This window comes from Gigantopelta aegis, chromosome 5, assembly GCF_016097555.1.
Source record: "Gigantopelta aegis isolate Gae_Host chromosome 5, Gae_host_genome, whole genome shotgun sequence".
Taxonomy (NCBI): Eukaryota; Metazoa; Mollusca; class Gastropoda; order Neomphalida; family Peltospiridae; genus Gigantopelta; species Gigantopelta aegis.
Genome location: NC_054703.1, coordinates 26,018,929 through 26,045,290, shown reverse-complemented (window position 1 = coordinate 26,045,290; position 26,362 = coordinate 26,018,929). Strand labels below are relative to the sequence as shown.

Genomic DNA, 26,362 nt, shown 5'->3' with positions numbered 1-26,362 from the left:
GAACAGATGATGGTTGGATAGATAGATGGATGGATGGATGGATGGATTGACGGACAGACTGATGGATAGATAGATAGACGGGTGACTGGACAGGCAGATGGATAGTGGAATGAACAGATGATGGTTGGATAGATAGATGGGATGGATGGATGGATGGATTGACGGACAGACTGATGGATAGATAGATAGACGGGTGATAGATAGATAGACTGGACAGGCAGATGGATAGTGGAATGAACAGATGATGGTTGGATAGATAGATGGATGGATGGATGGATGGATTGACGGACAGACTGATGGATAGATAGATAGACGGGTGTGACTGGACAGGCAGATGGATAGTGGAATGAACAGATGATGGTTTGGATAGATAGATGGATGGATGGATGGATGGATGGATTGATTGACGGACAGACTGATGGATAGATAGATAGACGGGTGACTGGACAGGCAGATGGATAGTGGAATGAACAGATGATGGTTGGATAGATAGATGGATGGATGGATGGATGGATTGACGGACAGACTGATGGATAGATAGATAGACGGGTGACTGGACAGGCAGATGGATAGTGGAATGAACAGATGATGGTTGGATAGATAGATGGATGGATGGATGGATGGATTGACGGACAGACTGATGGATAGATAGATAGACGGGTGACTGGACAGGCAGATGGATAGTGGAATGAACAGATGATGGTTGGATATTGACATAGAGACTGATGAGGATAGGATGGAGATGATGGATGTTTTTATTGATGGGATGGATGGACTGAATGGATGATAGGTAATGAATGGAGGGATGATGGTTGGATGGATGAATGGATGAATGTATGGATGGATGGACAGTATGAAGAATGAATGGATGGATGGATAGATTGACTGGTGGCTGGACAGGTGTATGGATGGTTGAATATACAGATGGCAGATGGATGGGTGGATAGATTGATGGTTGAGTGGACAGTTTGAAGGATAAATGAATGGACTGACAGATTGCTGGACAGACTGACGGTTGGGTGGATGAATGGATGGATTGACAGATGGATGAATGGATTTATGAACCTAAATTGAATGAAGGTTGGATGTATGGATGGATGGATGGATGGATGATGGTTGGATAAATTGATGGATGGATCACTAGATGGATTGATAGATAGACTGACGGTTGCATGGATGGATGGACAGACTAATCGATGGATGAATGTACAAACTAATGGATAGATGTAGAGATGGAGAGATGGACACATGGACTGATGGATGGCTTGATTTGAATAGTAAGTTGGTTGGTATATTTAATGATAACAAAAAATAAACAAAAATCATTCCTCTGGGGTTTTTTCAGGGAAGGTGAAATGTCCGGCCTTGAATTGTGCAGAACCCTGCACGTACGGTCACGTAAAAACGTCTAAAGGCTGTCATACATGTGCTTGTAAAACGGCTCCACCATGTGAGTATTACTATACAGTAAAACCCGCTTAACTGTAAATGTATGCTAATAACTGTGCAACTCGATTTTTTATATTATGTATTAATCATAAATTTCAGAAGTACACCTGATTTCTGAATGATGTCACTGAGGGATGAGTGTAGACAGAGGTGGGATGAGGGGTGATAGATTGGGAGGGGGGGGGGGTGATTATATTTATGTTAACTAGGTCTTTGGTTTTAATAAATTCATATGTTTTCATTCTTACCACATATAGTCAACTGCCTTCATAAAAAAATTGAACAAAAGTTTAGTTGCACCCCTCATATGTTTTAAGTATTACATGGTAAATTAATACTGTTTTAAAATGAAGTTACAGAAATTTACTGACCAGACAAAACAACAGGTCAGATATTGGACAAATGGCAGGAATGTCAGTATTCAGTGCTGCTTTAAAACTTGGATGTACTTTGAACATTTACCTTGTCAGATGTTATATAGTATACTGCTATTTATATATATATATATATCTATATATATATATATATATATATATATATATATATATATATATATATTTAATTAGGTATAAGCTGTTTGTATCAAAAGGCAAGTTATAAATTTGTATGTGGCTCTGTTAAAAAAAGGAAGCATAAATAAAAGACCCCTTGCTGCCTATCGTAAAAGAGTAGGCTATGTGGCGACAGCGGGTTTCTTCTAAAAAAAAAAACAGTGTCAGAATGACCATGTTTGACGTCCAATAGCCGATAATAAGATAAAAAATCAGTGTGCTCTAGTGGCGTCGTTAAATAAAACAAACTTTACTTTTTACTTTTTACTGTTAAAAAAAAATGGGATCAATCCCCATTGGTGAGCCCATTGGGCTATTTCTCGTTCCAGACAGTGCACCATGACTGGTATATCAAAGGCTGTGGTATGTGTTATCCTGTCTGTGGGATGGTGCATATAAAAGATCCCTTGCTGCTAACTGAAAAGAGTAGCTAATGAAGTGGCGACAATGGGTTTCCTCTCCAAATATCTATGGTCCTTAAACATATATCTGACGCCATATAACCGTAACTAAAATGTGTTGAGGGCATCGTTAAATAAAACATTTCCTTCCTTCCTTCCTGTTAAAAAGATAGAAGCATTTCTATAGTCTGTACAGTCCTCCTATAAAATTGTTTTTGTAAATAATTTCAGTTTGGTTTGACGTAAGAAGAAAAGTAAAATTGTTTTGAAAATAACCAAAAAAAATACAATTTTTGTGTGCACTTTACAAATGAATCAGCTCAAAAATAAATAACTTGTAGTAAATTTCATAGTATGAAAAAAGCCATTCCTTGTAGGAAGGACTATAGTTTATATTGAAAATTTGTGTAAACAGTGTTATGAAACATAACATGTATATGGGTTTAAAACTGATACAATTCATCAATTATTTTTTTCATACAAACAGTAAATATACCAGTAATTTCCATTTCATTTCAACTTATTTTCATGCTTATATCCAATTAAGATTCAAGCATGCTGTCCTGGGCACACACCTCAGCTATCTGGGCTGCCTCCAGGACAGTGGTTTAGTTGTTAGTTGGTTAGTGGTTAGTGAGAGAGAAGAGGGTGTAGTGGCCTTACACCTACCCACTGAGCCCTTAAGAGGCCAGTTTACCAGTAATTTTATTTATTTACCGCTGCAGGGTGTCCTGTGCTCAACTGTCGGCCATGTTTTAACGGATTTCGACTGAACAACGCCGGCTGTCAAACCTGTAGCTGCAAGAGCAGTCCTGGTAAATAGTCCGAAATACACTGTCTTGTGTCTTATTGCTTACACATATAATCTTACTGCAAAGAAAACCTTCTAAACCGGACACCCTCGGGGCCAAGTAAAACGTCCAGTTTTAAGAGGTTTCAGATTTACAGAGGTTAATTTATGAACTGATTTTTTTTAAAAAGACCATGAAAAATGTCCAGTTAAAGAGGTGTCCGGTTTACAGAGGTTAATTTATGAAACGATTTTTTTAAAATGTCCAGTTAAAAGAGGTGTCTGGTTTACAGAGGTTAATTTATGAAGTGATTTTTTAAAAAGGACCATGAAAAATGTCCGGTTTAAAGAGGTGTCCGGTTTACAGAGGTTAATTTATGAACTGATTTTTTTAAAAAGGACCATGAAAAATGTCCAGTTTAAAGAGGTGTCCGGTTAACAGAGGTTAATTTATGAAACCGATTTATAAAAATGGCCAGTTTAAAGAGGTGTCTGGTTTACAGAGGTTAATTTATGAACTGATTTTTTGAAAAAGGACCATGGAAAATGTCCGGTTATAAGAGGTGTCCGGTTTACAGAGGTTAATTTATGAACCGATTTTTGAAAAAGGACTGAAAAATTTCCAGTTTAAAGAGGTGTCTGGTTTACAGAGGTTAATTTATTAACTGATTTTTAAAAAAGGACCATGGAAAATGTCCAGTTTAAAGAGGTGTCCGGTGTACAGAGGTTAATTTATGAACTGATTTTTAAAAAAGGTCCATGAAAAATGTCCAGTTTAAAGAGGTGTCCGGTTTGGGAGAATTCTGGTTTTGAGAGGTTTCACTGTATAGTAATAAAGACCGTTCTGACCATGTAAATTAAGATCAGTCCTGGTAAAGTGTCGGAAATACACTTCCTTGTGTTTTGTTACATATACAATTAAATTTACTATATAGTAATAAAGACCGTTCTGACCATGTAAAAGTAGTCCTGCTATTTCTCACACTTTACTTACACATTTAATCTTACTCTATATTAATAAAGACCGTTCTGACCATGTAAATTGTCAGAAATACACTGTCTTACACATTTAACCTTACTACATTGTATATTAATAAAGACCGTTCTGACCATGTAAGAGAATTTTTCTGGACATGTTTTTCCCAAATGTCTCAAGAAATTTTGTGTATAGCATTATCAAATACTGTTACAGATCAAGTTTGACTTACCTGGTTTTCACAGAGTTATGGCTCTTAAATTTTGAAGATTAAAACATTATTTTTCCGAAAAACATTTTCGGAATGCATCAAGATATTGATCTGAGATTTTGTTTACAGCAATAAATATCAAGTACCATTACATATCAAGTTTGTATTCCATGGTGATATACAAATTTTTGTCAGAGTTATGGCCCTTGAACTGCTGGGGACACGTACATGTATTGCTTTATCAGCATGGGCGTATGGGGATTCTTTGGTTTAGGGGGGGCTGGAGGGGTTGATTTGCCCGAAATTTTACCCAGATAAAAACTGCCCGAATTTTTCCCACTGTTTTGCCCGAATTGAATTTGGGGGGGGGGGGGGGGGGGGGGGGGGGGGGGGGGGGGGGGCCCCCCCCCCCCACCAACCACACCCCCCCCCCCCCCCCCCCCCCCCCCCCCCCCCCCCCCCCCCCCCCCCCCCCCCCCCCGTTCATACGCCCATGTTTAACAGTACTCTCAGAATTATTTTAGGAGTATTACTTAGAGAGATGCTATTTGGTATATTACAACATATATTAATGCCTTCTTTGCTGTTTTTGTTTTTCTCATTCCAACCAGTGCACCACAACTAGTCAAAGGCAATGATATATGCTTTCCTGTCTGTGGGAAAGTGCATATAAAAGATCCCTTGCTGCTAATGGAAAAAATGTGGCGGGTTTTCTCCGATGACTACGTGTCAGAATTACCAAATTTTTGACAACCAATAGCCGATGATTAATTAATCAATGTGCTGTAGTGGTGTCGTTAAACAAAACAAACAGACTTTTTGTTATCATGTACTGTTATAGATCAAGTTAGGGTCAGTGTTAGAATTATGGCCTTTGAACTTCAACATTCAAACATATTTTAGGTGCATTTCTAACTGATATGGTGAGAGGTTTATGACCTTTGTGGTTAATAATTAAGTGCTGTTTTGAATATCTAGAGATTTTGTACAACCTGTATTATTAACGAAACCTATCATGTTTTATTTGTAGTCTGTCCATTGATTGGCTGCTCAAACTCATGCCCAAATGGATATAAAATTGATGCCAGAGGTTGCAACACTTGTAAATGTCGTAAGTATGCACAGCTGCAAACATTTTATTTACCTTACCATGCAATATGTCACACACACACACACACACATACATACACACAAAGACACACACCCCGACACGCACACACACACACACAAAGACACACACCCCGACACAGACACACACAAAGACACACACCCCCCGACAAACACACACACACACACATACAAACATACAAACACAAATACAAACAGACACATACACACACACTTACAGACACATATACACAGACAGACACAGACACACACACACAAACACACACATACATATACACAGACACACACACAAACATACACACACACACAAACACACACATACATATACAATGTACACACAGACACACACACACACACACATACATATATAAACACAGACACACACACATACAGACACACACACATACATACAAACACACACACAGGCACAGACACACACATACAAACACACACACATACAAACACACACACACACACACATACAAACACACACACACACACACACACACACACACACAGACATACAGACATACACACACACACACACACAGACAGACACACACACACACACACACATACACACACACACACCCCGACACACACACACACACAAAGACACACACCCCCCCGACAAACACACACACACACACACACATACAGACACATACACACACTCTTACAAACAGACACATACACACAGACACGTACACACAAACACACACACACACACATACATATATACACACACACTAACATACACACACACACACATATACAATGTACACACAGACACACACACATACAAAATAAACACAGACACACGTATAAACACACACACACACACACACAGACAGACTCACACACAGACAGACACACACACACAGAACACACACACACACACACACACACACACATACACAGACACACACAGAACACATGCACACACACACATGGAACACACACACAGACACACACACAGAACACAGTATATTAATCCTGCATAGGCTATCTGCCCTAAAATTCCATCTTTCCCCTGAAAAATATCAGAGGTGGATCCAAGTAGGGTGACCAGGGTGACCTGTCCCACCCTAAAATATTAAGATATATTAAGTGCCCTTTTTTTTACCATCTGTACATCAATGCCATTTGCAAACACTATTTATATGAGAACTTTACAAATGTCAAACTTTATATTGGGGTGACCATTTCACAAATTGGAAAATCTGCAGTTTTTTCTCTTGGTCCTTCCCCCACCCCACCCCATGTTTGAAAATGCCTAGTTCCAATGTGTAATACACCTCCAATGCATACAGGTGGATGTGCACCTCTTCCCCCCCCCCCCCCCCCCACCCACACCCCTCTCCAAGATCATGACCAAACTCTCGTAAAAACTTTGCTCACCTGTATAATTTCCTGCACATGCTCTTGCTATAATTGTAGGAATGTGTTTTTATTTGTTTCAGAATGTCCACAAATCAAATGCTCTCGATTCTGCCCTACCGGGTACCTCACTGACCAACATGGATGTTCAACGTGCCAGTGCATGCCCGACAGTAAGTAGTTTATTGCTTATATCCAGTAATATAAAAGATTCCTTGCTGCTAATGGAAAAATGTAGCAGGTTTCCTCTAAAGATTCCGAGTAAAACATTACCAAATGTTTCACATCCAATAGACAACGATTAATTAATTAATGTGCTCTAGCGGTGTCGTTAAACAAAACAAACTTATACTCAGTATAGTAGAGAGAGAGAGAGAGAGAGAGAGAGAGAGAGAGAGAGAGAGAGAGAGAGAGAGAGAGAGAGAGAGTAAAGTTTGTTTTATTTAACGACGCCACTAGAGCACATTGATTTTTTATCTTATCATCGGCTATTGGACGTTAAACTTATAGTCATTCTGACACTGTTTTTTAGAGAAAACCCACTGTCACTACATAGGCTACTCTTTTACAACAGACAGCAAGGGATCTTTTATTTGCACTTCCCACAGGCAGGATAGCACAAACCATGGCCTTTATTGAACCAGTTATGGATCACTGGTCGGTGCAAGTGACCCATTGAGCCTTGCGGAGTACTCACTCAGGGTTTAGAGTCGGTATCTGGATTAAAAATCCCATGCCTTGACTGGGATCCGAACCCATTACCTACCAGCCTGTAGACCGATGGCCTAACCACGACATGAGAGACATACACACACAAGAGGAGGGAAGGGAGGGAGAAATAGTGGGGGAGGTGGAGGGGAAAGACAGAAACAGAGATAAAAAGATACACAGTGGGAGAGAGGAATATGAAGAGAAAGAGGGGTACAGAAAGAAAGAAAAAAGGACAGCAAGAGACAAAGAGAGAGAGAGAGAGAGAGAGAGAGAGAGAGAGAGAGAGAGAGAGAGAGAGAGAGAGAGAGAGAGAGAGAGACACACACAAAGAGAGAGAGAGACACACACGAGAGAGAGAGAGAGAGAGAGAGAGAGAGAGAGAGAGAGAGAGAGAGAGACACACAAAGAGAGAGAGACACACACAAAGAGAGAGAGAGAGAAGACAAAGAGAGAGAGATGTATAGTGTTTTGCTTTCTTGTGCACCTTCATTTTGTTCATTAGTTCACTCACTCACTTACTTCGTGTATTTGTTTACAGTTTGCCCAATGCCACTCTGTATGAGACAGTGTAAACATGGCTACAAGGTTGATCAGAGAGGCTGTCAGACCTGCGAATGTTGTAAGTTATCTTATCATTTTAGGGCTGGGGTGTATCTCAATGGAAGAATGCTTGACTGATCTCTCCCCCTCTCTCCTCTTTCTCTCTCAACCTCCCCCTCTTTCCCCCCCTGCCATCCCCCTCTCTCTCTCTCTCTCTCAATCTCTCTCCTCACACACACACACACTCTATCCCTCCTTTCCTCTCTCTATCCTTCCCTCCCTCCATCCTCCTTTCTCCCTCCCTCTCTCCTCACTCTCTACATCCCCCTCTCTCTATCCCTCCCTCCCTATCTCTCTCTCTCTCTCTCTCTCTCTCTCTCTCTCTCTCTCTCTCTCTCTCTCTCTCTCTCAAATCTCTCTCAAACTAATTAATAAATACCAGTCAACTAGGAGTGGTGGTGGTTTTCTTTTTATATGAAATTAATAAAAATTAAACATATCAATGGGGTTTTTTTTCTAACAGCTTGTCCTCCACTCCAGTGTAAAAAATGTCCTAATGGATACAAGAAAAACAGTGATGGTTGTCCAACATGTGACTGTGGTATGTACAACCACATTTTTATTCATATACACATATACATGTACATTCACAAGAATGAAAGAAAGAAATGTTTTATTTAACGACGCACTCAACACATTTTATTTACGGTTATATGGCGTCAGACATATGGTTAAGGACCACACAGATTTTGAGAGGAAACCCGCTGTCACCACTACATGGGCTACTCTTCCGATTAGCAGCAAGGGATCTTTTATTTGCACTTCCCACAGGCAGGATAGCACAAACCATGGCCTTTGTTGAACCAGTTATGGATCACTGGTCGGTGCAAGTGGTTTACACCTACCCATTGAGCCTTGCGGAGCACTCACTCAGAGTTTGGAGTCGGTATCTGGATTAAAAATCCCATGCCTCGACTGGGATCCGAACCCAGTACCTACCAGCCTGTAGACCGATGGCCTACCACAACGTCACCGAGGTCGGTCTACACAAGAATGAATTAATGGATGGTAGGATGGGATGGATGGGATGGATGGAAGGAAGGAAGGATGGATGGACGGACAGACGGATGGACGGGACAGATGATTGGGTGGATGGATACAGTAAAAACTGTGATGGCTGTCCTACCTGTCACTGTGGGATGTACAATCACATTTTTATACACGAGTCTCCACGAGCACTCGGGCATGGGCCAAGTCTAGCTAGACTAGAGTCCGTTCACAGGACTCTAGTACCCATGCAAGGATGAGCACTCATTTAATTAATATTTTTTGTTTCATCTTTTTGCCTATATATATGCATGCCACTGGATACATTATAGGGCTAAGAGATAATGAAACATGGAGGGGAAACAAAAGTCATACAATGGCATTATTTGGCATTCATGTTCAGCGCTGAAATTAAGATGCATAATGCTATTTTACTTTATTCCTTAGTCTTATTTATCATCTACTGTAAGTGTCGGGTACTCGATTCCAGGTCGAGTTTGACCCTCGAGTATTCGAGTCCAACATTTTGGACTTGTGGAGGCCCTAATGTACACATATACATGTACATATACAATGATGAATTAATGGATGGATGGATGGATGGACGGACGGACGGACGGATGGACGGACAGATGCATGCTGCTAATCGAAAATAGTAGCCCACGAAGTGGCGACAGCAGGTTTCCTCTCTCAATATCTGTGTAGTCCTTAACCATATATCCGATGCCATATAACCATAAATAAAATGTGTTGAGTGTTGTTAAATTTCCTTCCTTGATATATCAGAAAGTTTGTTTTGTTTCACTACACCACTAGAGCACATTGATTTGTTAATTATCGGCTATTGGATGTCAAACATTTGTTAATTTTGACATATAGTCTTAGAGAGGAAACCCGCTAGATTTTTTCATGAATAGCAAGGGATCATTTATATGCACCATCCCACAGACAGGATAGCACATACCATGGCCTTTGATATACCAGTCGTGGTGCACTGGCTGGAACGAGAAATAGCCTAATGGGCCCACCGATGGGGATCCCAAACCGACCGCACATCACGCGGACGCTTTCAGTGGCGTAGCGTGGGTTGCCAGCATCCAGGGCAAGGCAAGTATTGTGCCCCCTAACCAGTGTACCGTTAGCACTGCCCGAGTCTCTTCCACCAGTCCAGAATTTTGCACCCAGGACGCTTTACCACTGGGCTATGTCATGCCCCTTAATCGAAGTACACCACGACTGGTATATCAAAGGCTGTGGTATGTGCTATCCTGTCTATGGGATGGTGCATATAAAAGATCCCTTGCTGCTAATCGAAATGAGTAGCCACTGAAGTGGCGATAGTGGGTTTCCTCCTTCAATATCTGTGTGGTCCCTAACCATATGTCCGATGCCATATAATCATAAATAAAATGTGTTGAGTGCACATTGTTAAATAAAACATTTCCTTCCTTGATATATCAGTTATGATGTTTATTACAGCATGTCCATCTAATGTGTTTTGTCCGGCTGTGGTCTGCCCTGGAGGTATGGGCTTCAAAAAGGATTCAAACGGTTGCAAGACTTGTATCTGTGGTAAGTCATTTAGTACATGTAGTACACCACATCACAGTCAGAATATGAAGACATTGTTTGTAAATTGAAAAATACCCCACCACCCCCACCCCCCCAAAAAAAGAAAGCAAAATAAATAAATAAATGAAATAAACATTGGATGTTGGAAGGCACTTGAAGGGTACTGGGGCACGAAAAAAATTTGGGGGGGTCCATGCATGGCCTCAAATGTGATTTTTTTTTTTAGGATCTCAAATGTGATTTTTTTTTTTAGGATATCAAATGTGAATTTTTTTTTTAGGATCTCAATTAAAAATGGCAATGTTTTTTGTATGATAATTTTTAGCTGTTTTGATCATTAATGGTTGCTATTTTTTAATTGTTGTTTTTTTATAATAGGAAAAAAGGTATATCTTAAGATTCTGAGATATACAATAATAATAATAAGGTAAAATAAAAAAAATAGTGATTATCTCTCCTCGTGGAGAGTGGGACATAGTCCTGTGGTAAAGCACTCACTTGATCTGGGATCGATCCCCATCGGTGGGCCCATAGGGCTATTTCTGGTTCCAGCCAGTGCCTCACGACTGATATATCAAAGGTTGTGGTATGAGCTATCCTTTCTGTGTGATGGCACATATACATATAAAAGATTTCTTGCTACTAATGGAAAAGTGTAATATCTTCCTAGACTACATGTGAAAATTGCCAAATGTTTGACATACAATAGCCGATGGTTAAAAAAATCAATGTGTTCTAGAGGTGCCATTAAACAAAACATGAAATAAAATCTCTCCTCGTTATACACAGAATATATAGAGGCTATTTCATGGGGGTTTTCGAATACCATTTTTATGTCAACGGGTTTTCACACATCACGAGTTGACATAAAAATCGTATTCGAAAAAACACCATGAAATGGTCTATTTATTCTATACATATTTCCTAATTTTTGACAATATCTTTCACTCTTTGGTAATATCTTTCACTTATCCTATCGAAAACACGTAACGTCATGATATATTTCTTCCTATGGAACTTAAATTGCCAAAAAATTTACTTTACCATAGACTTTTAAAAAGAAATTTCATTAAAATTTATCTTTATTAACATTTATTTAACAATACTGCAGTGCAAACATACCTGACAAAGCGATCCTCTAAAAACTCCCACAAAAACAAAACGAGTCGAATGCCGTTAAATTCTTACACTTAAACTCGATGACACTACATTGTGTCATCATTATTTAGCTTCGTATTCAATTTGTTTTATATATTTTATCGTAATTGCACTTCGTATCCCGTTTTTATAGGTACAGTTGTTTAAATTGCATTTTTTATTTTTCAAATACGATCAGATGCATTGGTAATCATCAAATTTAAATACGAAGAACCGAGACAAAGGGAGATAATTTAATCGTGCACTTTTACAAAAAAGTAAATACGACTTCTATATTTTCACTGCAGCTAAAATACAGTGAAAATATGACTTTTCACCGGATATGACTTTTATGATTTTCGTAGATCTATATATTTCATTGCTATGTATATAATAAGATTGTATACTTAACATTATTTACAAAGCCTGTTTTTGTCACACATGCAAATTTATCTCTTGCTATTTTAAAACAATTTTTTTTTTTTTTTTTAAACAAAAACAAAACAAATGCCACAAACATTTAACACAGAGACAAAGAAATTTGTTTTGTTTTTGGACATTACAAACATGGATGATGATGAGATGAATGGAGAAGCCGCTGTATGTCCAGTTCGGTATGGGACTACTAGACGGGTCCATGCTCCATGCTTGCTGTCAGTTGAGCTATCTCGGTATCACCCGAGCCCAGGATACACGGAACCTGTAGTGTGGGGTCATACACTCGGGAGACACACCCATGTGGGGTCATACACTCGGGAGACACACCCATAATCGCACCCATGATTGGGTGAAACTCTGTGTCTGTGGCCTTACACCTACCCATTGAGCCTAGCGGTGCACTCACTCTGGGTTGCAGCCAGTACTGGCATGAAAAATTCCCCATTGCCTCAGGTGGGATATGATCCCAGTACCTACCAGCCTCAATATTTGTCACTGTAACGAAAATGGTACTTAAAAAGTTTTAAAATTAAAAAAACAAGTTCTAAGTAACTTTACATCATATTATCAGCATTTGTGGTGGTTTTACAAATTACATTTAAAATTTGATTATTTTTGTTATTTCAAAAACAGTTTCTTTTTTTCTTTTTTGTGTACGGTATGTCAAGCCAAACTAAAATTATTGACCAAAAAACAAACACTTTTAGTATATAATATTTAGATAATATTGTATCATATTCTGTGTGTTTTTACATGTATTATTTTTGTGTACGTAAAGCGATATTCTCATTATGCTATTTGTCGCATGCGATTTATCGTGAGAAATAGGACATGTTTTAATTGACTTGTCATATATGACTAATTTCGTTCCGATTTAGGTGTTTCTCACTGTTTGATTCAATCGTATGAGACAAGTTGATGTGATTAGTCGTACTGACTTGTTGCAAACGATCGAATCGTCGCATAATGAGAACATCCCTTTACACGTTTAAAGGCATATTGTCACAGACCACTGACCTATTTAATGGTCTAACAAAGTATTACCTGAACAAAAATTATTTGATTTGTCCCTAAATGTACTCTATTCAACCATCTTCATAACCACCATACTTCATTTATTCATGACATTTTGTAAAAATAATTGAATTATGGTAATGATCTATAATTCAAAAACTAAAATTGCCGAGAGGGATGACATGGATTTCACTCCATCATGGTTCAGTTATGGTGATGCGATAGCTAGATTTGGTTTCCAACAATTAATGTAATTTTTATTTAGTATCATTTTTAGAGAAATAAGGTCCTTAAATCCGTGACAGTATGCCTTTAATATGACAATTGTTTTGTATTTTATAGAGCCTCCTCCTTGCCGAGACGTCACATGCACCAACAAGTGCCCGGGTGGATTTCAGAAAGACGTCAAAGGCTGCCGAACGTGTGACTGTGCTCCTTTTGGTAAGAGGATTTAAAGTAAAGATAAAGTTTGTTTCGTTTAACGACACCACAAGAGCACATTGATTTTTTTAACCATCGGCTGTTGTATGTCAAACATTTTTGTAATTTTGACATATAGTCATCAGATGAAACCATCTATGTTTTTCCATTAGTAGCAAGGGATCTTTTATATGCACCATCCCACAGACAGGATAGCACATACCATGGCCTTTGATATACTATTCATAGAGGTACTGGTTGGGATGGAAAAATTTTTATCCAAGTAAAGGGATAACATTGTAATGTGTTTAGAGTTTGGGAGAGGTGTGCCCCTCTGGACTCCACTTCCGACGCCTAAAGGAAGGAAGGAAATATTTTATTTAACGATGCACTCAGCACTTTTTTTTATTTTTTTATTAAATTTATTTATGGTCATATGGTTAAGGACCACACAGATATGGGCTACTCTTTTCGATTAGCAGCAAGGGATCTTTTATATGCACCATCCCAAAGACAGGACAACACATACCACAGCCTTTGATATACCAGTCGTGGCGCACTGGCTGGAGCGAGAAATAGTCCGACGCCTAAAGAGGTTGAATATATATGATATGCATTTATAAACATAACTGAAACATAAAGATCAAGTAAAGTTTGTTTTATTTAATGACGCCACTAGAGCACATTGATTTTTTATCTTATCATCGGCTATTGGACGTCAAACATGTGGTCATTCTGACACTGTTTTTTAGAGGAAACCCGCTGTCGCCACATAGGCTACTCTTTTATGACAGGCAGCAAGGGATCTTTTATTTGCGCTTCCCATAGGCAGGATAGCACAAACCATGGCCTTTGTTGAACCAGCTATGGATCACTGGTCAGTGCAAGTGGTTTACCCCTCTACCCATTGAGCCTTGGGGAGCACTCACTCAGGGCTTGGAGTCGGTATCTGGATTAAAATCCCATGCCTCGACTGGGGATCCGAACCCAGTACCTACCAGCCTGTAGACTGATGGCCTAACCATAACGCCACCGAGACCGGTCATAAAGATCAAGCTTAACTCTGATGATGACACTTTAAAAGTTTCTTGTTTGTTTCCTACAGTGAAACCATCCTGTCCGATGCTTAGACTCTGCTTCAAACATTGCCCCAACAACGAGTTTCAGCGAAATGCTATTGGTTGTACCACATGTCACTGTAGAGGAGAAATACCAGGTAAATATATATCTACTTAGTCTATAGTACTGACGTTAGAGGATGGCAGCCCACAAGTGTGTGCGTGTAAGATTCCAAATATACCAGTCACCAGGGCTCCGTTCCACAAGGCGATCTTAGCCCTAAGATCACCTTAAGTTCATAGCTACCTTATGCACTAAGGTGATCTTAGTGCTAAGATCGCTTTATGGAACGGGGCCCTGGAAAGTGAAAATCCAACAATTGAAATTAGGAGCGACTTTTATTTCAAAAGCATGGCGTCTGACAACTTTGTAATAGCCAATCTGACTTCACCACGCACTATAGCTCCCTACTTTATCCGCTATTTTCAGTAAATACAGCGGACAGACAAATATTCCATTTTCCGATTTTATCGTTTTGTTTTATACGCAGAGGGGGAGTTTCAGGGGTCAAACCCCACCCTGCTTCAAGCACATTTTGTCGGGGTTTTTTTAATTATGTTTTCAGGTTAACATTGAGAGGCATGTTGGCATGTGAATTTCAAAAATTTCCTTTAAATGTAATATCAGTCACCATAAAAATACCTTACTGCTATGGACGGGCAACCAGGGCCCCGTTCCATGAAGTGATTTTAGCCCTAAGATTACCTGAGGCGTGTAGCTACCCTATGCACTTAAGTTGATCTTAGGGCTAAGATCGCTTTGTGGAACGGGGCCCTGGCAATTAAGAAAATGGCCACGGCAAAAGCATGTCATGGAAATATAGTCTCTACGGCCTAGAGAGAAGATTAATTTCTTAATAAATAATACAATAACATAGACAATTGAACATTGAACATTCCATGGCAAAACAAGCATTTTGAGAGTACTGCTGAAGTAATACATGTCCCTACCAACCCAACAATTTTTCGTATTTCGAAAATTGAAGGGCCATAACTCAGTCAAAAATGGGTAAATCGCCATGAAAGTCAAACTTGATCTGTAATAGTACATTGTAAAGCTATACACAAAATTCCGGGTCAATAGCTCAAGGCTTTCTGGAAAAAAAAAGGTCTGGAAAACAAATATTCATATCTCCTACGTTTTAGGGCCACAACTCCGTCAAAACTGAGTAAATCGCCATGAAAGTCAAACTGTATCTGTAACAATACATGATGAAGCCATACACATATATTTCAGCTGAATATCTCAAGGCATTCTAAAAAAAAAAACATCTGGAAAACTATGTGGGACATACTTACAGACAGATGGACGGAGACAGACAGACAGAAGGAAAGAGACAAAACCTATAGTCCCTTCCGGTTGGAACCGAAGGGGACTAATAAATGCTACAGAAGATTAAAAACACCACAGCAATCTTCACAGGATTGCCTATTGCTATAGCTAATTACCAGGGTTGGACTGGGAGGTTGGTGTCACTAATATTTAAAAAAATAAATTAATGTTATTTTTTCAGATAACTGCCCAGGACTGACCTGTCCAAATCGCTATGTGTTTCCTTGGATACAAGCAAGACAGTCGAGGCTGTGACACGTGCACATGCAAGTCAGGAGTTGGATTTGATCGTAAATAAGTTTTTACGTACTAGAATTTTTGTTTTAGGAAATAAAATTTAAAAAAATAAGTGCAAATATTTGGGCTTTATATATATAATGACAGACCTTAGTATTCAACCCAGAAACATATACACTTAAGTTTAGTTAATCTACAATCCTGTAACACATTTCTGATAGTCGATTACAATGCAGTAAAATCAGTGTCCCTGTGATATTAATTGACGACAGAAAAATATCCCTTAAAAAAAGCTAGACTAGAACTCTGTGACACTGCACATAAAGTCATTACTTCTCAAATACACCTTTTTTTATAATTTTTGTTAAAAAATGAAAAATGCACTTTATGGTATTAGAAGTGAAAACACCAGATGAAGAAACACTTTGGTTGTATGGAAATTTTGATAATCTAAACAATTGAATTGATCAAATGTTTTAAATGTAGTCTCCCTAAACCCTCTAATAGTGAAAAATATTTTTGGTGTTGTAAAAATAGGGCATGTCCCTTTTTAAGAAACACCTTTTGAAACATCTTGGATTTGAATTGATGAATTTTTTATTACATGTATGGCTCCCCTTAACCTCTGCTCATTTGAAGGGTCCTTTTTAATGATTTTTTTTGTTGTAAAAATCATTATTCACTATACAGTAATAAATTGCCCTGAAAAGACATCTCTGAACGATCTTTTCGATTAGCAAAAGTTTTGGGGCACTGGCCACAGAACTTGGAAGCATAGCTTGGACATTTAATGTTTTAACGACGCACTCAACACAGTCTTCAACAATTTCTAGGGGCAGGATTTAGCACAGTCGGGCGAGCGCTCGCTTGAGGTGCTTGCATCGCAGGACGTCTAACCACCTTGGTGGATCAATTGAGCTGATTGGGTTTTTTCTCGTTCCAACCAGTGCATCACAACTGGACAAAGGCTGTGGTATGTGTTTTCCTGCCTGTTGGAAAGTGCATATAAAAGATCCCTTGCTACATTAGAAAAAAATGTAGCAGGTTTCCTCTGATGACTACAAGTCAGAATTACCAAATTTTTGACATCCACTAGCCAATGATTAATTGATCAATGTGCTCCAGTGGTGTCGTTAAACAAAACAAACTTCTTCTTTAACAAACTCTAATTGCCCTTTTTATAAAAAATGTACACCCCCACCCCCTTACAAAATCCTGGATCCGCCCCTGAATTAACGTAGCCCAGTGGTAAAGTGCTCGCTCGATGCGCGGTCGGTCTGGGATCGATCCCCGTCAGTGAGCCCATTGGGCTATTTCTCATCACAGCCAGTGCACCACGACTGGTATATCAAAGGCCGTGGTATGTGCTATCCTGTCTGTGGGATGGTGCATATAAAAGATCCCTTGCTGCTAATCGGAAAGAGTAGTCTATGAAGTGGCGACAGCGGGTTTCCTCTCAATATCTGTGTGGTTCTCAACCATATGCCATATAACCATAATTAAAATGTGTCGAGTGCGTCGTTAAATAAAAAACATTTCCATTTCCTGATTAATTCAAATATTCTTGACATTGCAGCTTTAATGTTAATCATTTATTTCTTTTCTTTGTTTCTTTCAGTGCCAGTACTAACTGGGTGGTTCTCGAAGAAGTCATAATTAATTCACACTTGAAGCTGCGTCAAGTTTCACAAATGTACAACTGTAAAACAAGTGTAATAACTAAAAAAGACATTGACATTAAAACTATGAATCTAATTTATTATTGTTTTTGTAATCTGAGTTTGACATAGCCCATGTCAGTCTAGGATCAATCTCCGTCGGTGGGCCCATTGAGCTATTTCTTGTTCCAGACAGTGCACCATGTTTGTAAGAAAAGCCATGGTATGTACTGTCCTGTCTGTGAATTGGTGAAAGAGTAGCCCATTGTGTGGTGGCAGCGGGTTTCCTCTCATTATCTGTGTGGTCCTTAATTAACCATCTTTCGGGGTCGGATGTAGGTCAGTGATAAAGGGTCCAGAAGTCCGGACCCCCCCTTTTTGAAAACTGACTATAACCTTTAAGGGGAAACGTGATTATATTAACTGTTCTGTGTAAAAGGAGAGGTCAGTCATCACATTTGGACCCCCACCCCTCCTTTCAGAAATCCTGCATCCGCGCCTGTAAAGCACTCGCCTGATGTTCCGTCAGTCCAGGATCGATCCCCGTCAGTGGGCTTGTTGGACTGTTTCTCGTTCCAGCCAGTGCTGGACAACTGGTATATCAAATGCTGAGGTATTTGCTATCCTGTCTGTGTGATGGTACATATAAAAGACCTGTTGCTTCTAATGGAAAAATATAGCGGGTTTTCTCTCTTAAGACTATATATGTCAAAATTACCAAATGTTTGAGATCCATATTAATTACCGAATGTTTGAGATAAATATAATATAAACCACCACTGCTGCTAGAAAGTGGGGGCACATGCCCCCGCTTCCTACGCCAGTGCTAGCTTAATTTACATAAAGTATATGTAATTTTCATCATCTAGTCTACAGGATTAGTCCAGCTAGTATTTACGATAACACTGAAGTGATCCAGTAGCAGCAGTGCTCAATGGTTTATAAATATATATATATATGTGTGTGTGTGTGTGTGTGTGCGCCCCACCCCCACACTTTTTAGAACCTTAATTCCTATGCCTTTGGATAATTGATTATTGATTTTACATTCATGTTATAGTGTTATTTTGTGTGGCCTTTTTTCAAACTACACGTCCCTATAGATCCCCCCCCCCCCCCCCCCCCCCAAAAAAGAAGCTATGTAGGCCTACAGCCATGGCTAATTCATACTTGTTTACAATATGAATTTTATTCTGCTCAAACTTGATTGATGAAACTATTTCATACTCCATGTAGATGTCATTCTTCATGTGTGAGTATTGCTATTTATTTGTTATAAGCCTATTGATCAATGTTTTTACAAACTGCAAATAAAAATTGAACTTTTTTGTTACCGGTCAAGGGAGTAGGAAGGTGCCAGAAAGTGTGTGTGTGTGGGGGGGGGGGGGGGGGGGGGGGAGACACATACAGTGCCGGATTTATAAGAGGGAAATTGCTCCGTGCCCCCCCCCCCCCCCCCCAGACTAAGGACTTCCTTAATTAAATTTATTAAAAAAATGTAATAATTATAAAATTAGTTGTTTTTTTATTCTATGATGCGGGCCCCCGAACCTGGAGTGCTCCGGGCCCCACACGGTCTAAATCCGGCACATATATTATGTATTTTAATACATGTATAAATATATATTTAAAAAAACAAACAAAAAAACATCGCTATTGCCAAAAGGTGGGGTGGACATGTGCCTGCCCCCCCCCCCCCCCCCCCCACACACACACACACTCGCTTCCTACGCTAGTACCCGGCGGTATTTCTAAAATGTTTTCCATGCATTTTGTTTTGTGATGCCAAATTGAAATTATTGACCCCCCCTCCCAAAAAACAAACAAACAAAAAAAAAACACCACTTTGGATAGTCTTTTCTTAGTCTACCCATTTCCTCAAACCCCCTCCCTAAGCGGCCCTCCTTCCACTGAATAACCGCGCATGCTCATATTGAGGCTCATTAGCAGAATATGCCAAACCAGCCAATGAAATTGAGTTTGTTATATAAGCGTCTTTTGTCTTGAAAGAAGCAGACGAAGAAGTTGTTGATTGGGAAAATTCAATTTGTAAGAATTGTGCTGGTAAGAAATAGTTTAAGTGAGAACACATATGTATATCATAATTAAGGTTTCAATGTGCTTACCATTTCTTATAATATAATTTGTGGGCGGGTCGATCAAACTTCTGTATTGGCCAATTACAGGTGATGCGCCAGTTCCGGATCACTTCAAACAAAATTGTGAATTCTGTCAACATGCGCGCGTATGACTTTAAAAGAAATTCTTGGTAATAAAGATAATCAACCATATAAATAAACAGTGATATAAAATGTAAATTTAGGTAAACATTTGGCACCAAAAACAGTGTTGTTCGAGCTGGCGTACTTGCGCCAGTTGCGGATCACTTTGTCCAGTTCCGGATCACTTTCGAAAAATAGAGGCTTACGCCTTCAAAAACACTATTTCCAACATGTTAGCACTTTCAGCACGTTCGTGGATCCTGCCGGACATATTTTATGATCATTTGCAACTCCATAGGGTTCCCATCCTCCTGATTACGCCCCTAATTAGCAATTTCTAAAATCGATTGAAAATCAACGATGGCGTCCCATGACGTGAGATACATGGGGCGTGTGTCAAAAGTAAAGGTGCGCGATCCTTATTATTTTCGTTGTGTACTTTCAACAAGTTGAATTATATTTGATTTCTGGCATTCTAGTATATAATAATAATAATTAATATTATTATTACTAATAATAAATAATTGTTTTCATTTATTATCGTATATATCAATAATAATAATAATAATATATTATTATTATTATTATTATTATTATTATTATATTGATGACTTTTAAAAGTCACATTTTCTTTGTGAAAGGAACAAAGGCTTGAAAATAGAAAGAAATGACATAGCAAAATATCAACTTTGGGACTGTTTAGTATTTATCATAATACAGGGGCGGATTATGCTTTAGGTGTGGGGGGGGGGGGGGGAGGGGGGTCCGAAATTATAAATTTTACAGGTTATCTACGTGGTGGGGTTTTTTTTTTTTTTTTTTTAGCCGGATATAATCCGCCCCTGTTTAAATATTGAAATTAAGCAAATAATTTTGAAGCAGGACGGTTAGACCCCTTGTTAATAATGATAAATATTAATATAGTGACACACACAAAACAGTCACAAAAGAAAATTATTAATTATTATTTTTGACGTGTTGTTCCATTTGCCCTTTTCTGGTTAGTCTCCCACCCCCCGCAAAATAATTCCTGGATCTACTCCTGAATACAAAATTATTTTCAACGACGGTCTAAAGGCTAGGGCTAGCTCAGATTGACCGTGTGAATACACAGATCAGTGGCCGACTGACTCTCCTGCATCAGAATGCGATTGTGTAAAACAAAAATTCCACTGAAAAAAATAATCCACCCTATAGTGGTACAGACTGCATGTTTAAATGCGAATTATAATTAAGCCGAATAAGAGATTTTCACTTCGTTAACAAAACCAAATAGAGGACCCCTTCCCCCTCTCTGCCAAAGTCGAGTAGTCGAGTATGCGAAAAGGACGTGCAATGGCACATGCGAAACAAGACCAATGGCGGTGGCATGGTTTTATAAAGATCCTCATGTCAAACTTGTGCCGATTCTTTTCTTTGTACAGTACTTTTTTTCATTTTTTGTCAGTCAATCAATCAAGCAAGCAATAGGGGTGGACGGCTCTCACACTGAAAGGGGGCGGGGGGGGCAACATTACTCAATAGTCTTATGGGGCAAATACAAAGACACGTGTGCAGCGATTTTAGCGATTCTAGACTGGCGATCTAACAGGTCATACAGGCTCTTATTTTTGTAGGGGGCAGGGCAGACTGATTTTTGCCCGAATTAAACGAAAATGGAATTTTAAAAAACTACATTTTATTTATATTAGCCATATTTGTGAATGACTGCGTACGAATGGCTAATTACATGTAGGCTTACAAATATAACGTGAGAGAGAAGTGGACAAACACTTAAAATCGTAGTTTCAGTTTATAAAATACGTGTCTTTACATTATATACATATTGTCATTACCTGTAGAAAACAAAAATAATACAAGAAAAATAGGTGGAACTACAACGATTAATATAATATTTTGTAGAGGATGACTGACAATGGGACGAACAGGCTAGGGCTACTATGACATGGGCCCCGAGACATAGTCGAATTATTATGAACTAGTTGTTAAAATGACGAATCAAGAGAGGTTTAAGAAGAAAATAATAATTATTATCATCATCATCATCATCATCATCATTATTGTTATAAAGGAAGGGGGAAAAAGTGGGAGAAAAAAATTCCACCGTGTTCAACGTTTTTGAGTCTTGAGATAAACCCTGCGTTCATCGCCCCATCTAGCGGCAGTTACAATGTAAATACTTCCATTTTGTGAGTGATCCGCAACTGGCATATCAAGTGTGTCCCCTTTGAGGAGTTACAGTAAGTCGTTTGCAGCATCACTTTTCATAAAACTAGTCATGCACAATCTATATATGTTTCCCCTACTCGTACTATAAAATTTCAAAGGATATAAAAAGAAAAACATCAAAAACTTCATCTCTCTTTGTAAATGTCTTCTTTTTTTTCATGTCGTCTGCTCGTGTAAAGTTTTAATAGTGGTTATGTATCGCCGTCCAAAATAAAACCAAGACTATATACTGTTACAGTTATTTTACGTACAATTTCATGAAACATGTATTATTTGTTTGTTAGAATATTTGTTTAATGAAATTTACACAGAAACGACTAAAAATTGAATATACCGACAGACTGATCGGTAACTACAGGTGATCCGGAAGTGATCCGGAACTGGCGCATCACCTGTACCAATATCGCGTTGCAATTTGCTACGAAAGTTTCAGAGATTGCTAGGCTACACAATTTTAAAACATTAAACAGTAGCTGCTAAACAATTTTCAATTGACTTGAATTATCGCTAATCAATGTTTTGAAAACAAAATATTCCGCGTGTAACACTATTTTAGAAATGTATCTCTTGGGGAAACCAGTTTCGGTGAGCATATTAAATTTTAGTCCGAAGGGACGTAGAAAGTGTGGTTCTTTCTACGTCTGAATTGAGAAAAGTATTGACTTAATATGCGCCCTGCACTAGGCCTAATTAATTTCGGTCCTAAGGTCGAATCACTTTTAGAACCCTTGCTTTCGGCTTAGTACACAATAAATAAAATATATCCAATGGTAATTTTTTGGTCAAGTATTGTAAAATCGAGATTATTCTAAGTTCGAGACTTGGCAATTTTCGTAAAATACACTTGCGCTTTTTGCTAATAGAGACACCAAGAGGTTACTAACAAGTTATACGTTGAAGTTGACCAGGTTTTCGTTGTAGTACCACATTACCAATGAAAAACAATGAAACTTTCATTTATTAATTAAACAAAAATATAAATATTTTTTAAAAACCGGATAATGCCGAATAGTGTTAAGAAATATGATTTGCCAATTGAAAAAATTATTTTATCGGCCAAAGCGTCTAGAGTCGGGCATTCGGAACTCCTCGATATGCCAAATATTTTACCATATATGGGACCTCTGACCTGGTGTGCCTTTCAGAATTTTGACAATTTAATTGCACTCTAAACTATAGATCCGGGGACTGAATTTAGTCTACATTTGAATGCCATGCACATGTTCATAATAATATATATTTTTAATTACAATTAAAAATTGCATTTGACTAGCAAACCACGATATTTGTGTAGCATTTTGCGATGTGATACCGTTTATTTCGTGCCCTGTATCACACCAGCAAATGAATGTTCTGTAGGTGATAGATAGTGATTTCCCTAGAAATTTGGCAAGGCATGGTAGACCAAACACTTTTGGGGCATTTTCACCATTTTCGGGGCACTTGTATTTCATTAAAAATAAACAAAGATTAATTGAAATAAACATTAATGTAATTTATGTGCTTGCTTTAATAAATGAATGGTAAAACATATAAAAGGCATATTTTATTAATCAATAATACCTTTTTTGGTGTTTTATAAAGGCAATTTTAGAATTAATTACTGAAAAAGGCTTGTTTAATCTCAGGGCAACATGGTCCTGATTAAGGCAAGACTATTGAGGCATGGTGCAGCACCATGCTAAAACAAGCTAGGGAAAACACTATATCGTATAGCTCCACTGAAATGAGGACACCTTTCATTTTCCTATAGCTCCACTGAAATGAGGACACCTTTCATTTTATTGTTGGAATCTCAGTTGATTTCACTGGTGGCGGGACATAGCCCAGTGGTAAAGCACTCGCTTGATACACGGTCCGTCTGTGATCAGTCCCTGTTGGGGCCCATTGGACTATTTGTACCATATGACTGGCATATCAAAGGTTGTGGGATGGTGTATATGGAATTACCAAATGTTTGACATCCAATAGCCAATGATTAATAAATCAATGTGCTCTAGTGGTGTCGTTAAACAAAACAAACTTTTTGAATTGACTGTTAAGTTATTTGCAATGTTGAAACTTAGAAGGAAGGAAATGTTTTATTTAACGATGCACTCAACATATTTTAATTACGGTTATATGGTTAAGGACCACATAGATATATAGAGAGAGGAAACCCGCTGTCGCCACTTCATGGGCTACTCTTTTCGATTAGCAGCAAGGGATCTTTTATATGCACCATCCCACAGACAGAATAACACATACCGCAGCCTTTGATATACCAGTCGTGGTGCACTGGTTGGAGCGAGAAATATGTTGAAAAGAGGTCAAACTCCCATAATTATATGGTGCAGAAACCATGTCTATTCCAACATCTAGAACTGACAGTCACATGTAGTGTGTTGCTTGTCTACTGAGGGTTAATGGAATTGCTTCCCTTTTTGGACCGCATGAAATAAAGAGTGGTCATATTTTTAAACTCCAGCTGATGATTTTTTAAAATTATTATTTTATTACTATTATTTACAAGTGTGTGTAGTAGATTACAGCAGTTACACTTGAATCTTCTAAGGTAGGGTTAGGGTTAGGATAAGATACCTTTCATCTACAACCAATCTAGGACTTTATACAATGTAGTTCCAATTTTGTTCACGTGGTCAAATTTTAAGAAGTTTTCAGTGCATTCTGACAACAGCACTAAAATTCCTGTGTTTTGATTTGAGATCAAACTAAACATGTCGGCTCATAATCATTGAATTCTGTCTATATACTGAATAAATATGAGCTATATCCATGAATGAATTAAAAGGTTACCTGGGTTCAATAGGCTTCACTATATCAGAGTGTGCACTTGGGATTTTTGTTTACTTTTTTTCTTTCTTCTTTTAAAAATTTTTTTTAATACATTCGGGAGACACACCCATAATCGCACCCGTGAAGTGGGTGAAGCTTGGTGTATGTGGCCTTACACCTACCCATTGAGCCTATAGCGGTGCACTCACTCTGGGTTGAAGTCTGTACTGGCATGAAAAATCCCCCATTGTCTCAGGTGGCATACGAATCCAGTACCTATCAGCCAGAAGTCTGATGGCATAACCACTACACCACTGAGGCCGGTCTATGTTTACCTGCCATTCGGGCGAGTTATGTCGACACTTTGACTTGCCCGTGCAACTTTTGAATAGCCCGAATTAATTAAAAAAATTCTTCTCTTTTTAAAGTAGTGTACCGAACTAGGCATAGATCAGTTTAAATGGACATACACAAATTGGTTCTAAAGTATATTAATGATTAAGAGGTAGTGGTTATGCAAATAGCTATCTTTTTATTACTATTTCTACCCTTCAATTGAACTTCAAATGAGTACTAAATTGGCTGTAATGTAGCAGTTTCCCGTGTCAAAAATTGTTGCATCAGCCATAAATATTAGCAAAGTCACCCATTTCGGTGGCTGAAATAATTAGTGGATTGGATTAAAGCCAGAACTTTTCAAAACAAAACTGTTCAGTGTTTTATAACAGAGAACTGCACAAGAAACACATATCCCCAGAAAACTTGTATTGGTTTGGCTGCATATTTTACATACCATTATTATCAAAAGTAACTTTCTGGTTGTTTTACAAACATTACATTTTGGACATTCCGAAATAAATTATAACAGGCAGGCAACTGACGAAAAGGTTTTGAGTTGCCCAATATTATTTTCACTAATTGCAGTGTTCGAGATTAACGGTATCCCGATATCCTGGGGATACCAGAATTTGATTTTGGATACCAGACTTCAAGAACCCAGTATCCCACCGGGTTGCCATATAATA

The 26,362-nt window shown here is 38.5% G+C and overlaps 2 protein-coding genes across 2 annotated transcripts in view; both read left to right on the top strand.

Moving 5' to 3' along the window:
• The window catches only part of LOC121373604 (neurogenic locus Notch protein-like), a 46,392-nt gene extending 28,184 nt beyond the window's left edge, over nt 1-18,208 (top strand). Inside the window, exons 14-24 of the mRNA XM_041500298.1 lie at nt 1,346-1,450; nt 3,127-3,216; nt 5,409-5,489; nt 6,970-7,059; nt 8,136-8,216; nt 8,661-8,738; nt 10,664-10,756; nt 13,688-13,786; nt 14,871-14,981; nt 16,398-16,506; nt 18,072-18,208. Of these exons, the coding sequence (XP_041356232.1) occupies nt 1,346-1,450; nt 3,127-3,216; nt 5,409-5,489; nt 6,970-7,059; nt 8,136-8,216; nt 8,661-8,738; nt 10,664-10,756; nt 13,688-13,786; nt 14,871-14,981; nt 16,398-16,471 (902 nt within the window). The 3' untranslated portion in view covers nt 16,472-16,506; nt 18,072-18,208. The remainder of the gene's footprint in view (nt 1-1,345; nt 1,451-3,126; nt 3,217-5,408; nt 5,490-6,969; nt 7,060-8,135; nt 8,217-8,660; nt 8,739-10,663; nt 10,757-13,687; nt 13,787-14,870; nt 14,982-16,397; nt 16,507-18,071) is intronic.
• A 1,896-nt stretch (nt 18,209-20,104) lies between these two features.
• The window catches only part of LOC121373521 (zinc finger protein 208-like), a 59,144-nt gene continuing 52,886 nt past the window's right edge, over nt 20,105-26,362 (top strand). The window contains 1 exon segment of the mRNA XM_041500196.1: nt 20,105-20,175. The gene's annotated coding sequence lies outside the window, so the exon portion shown is untranslated.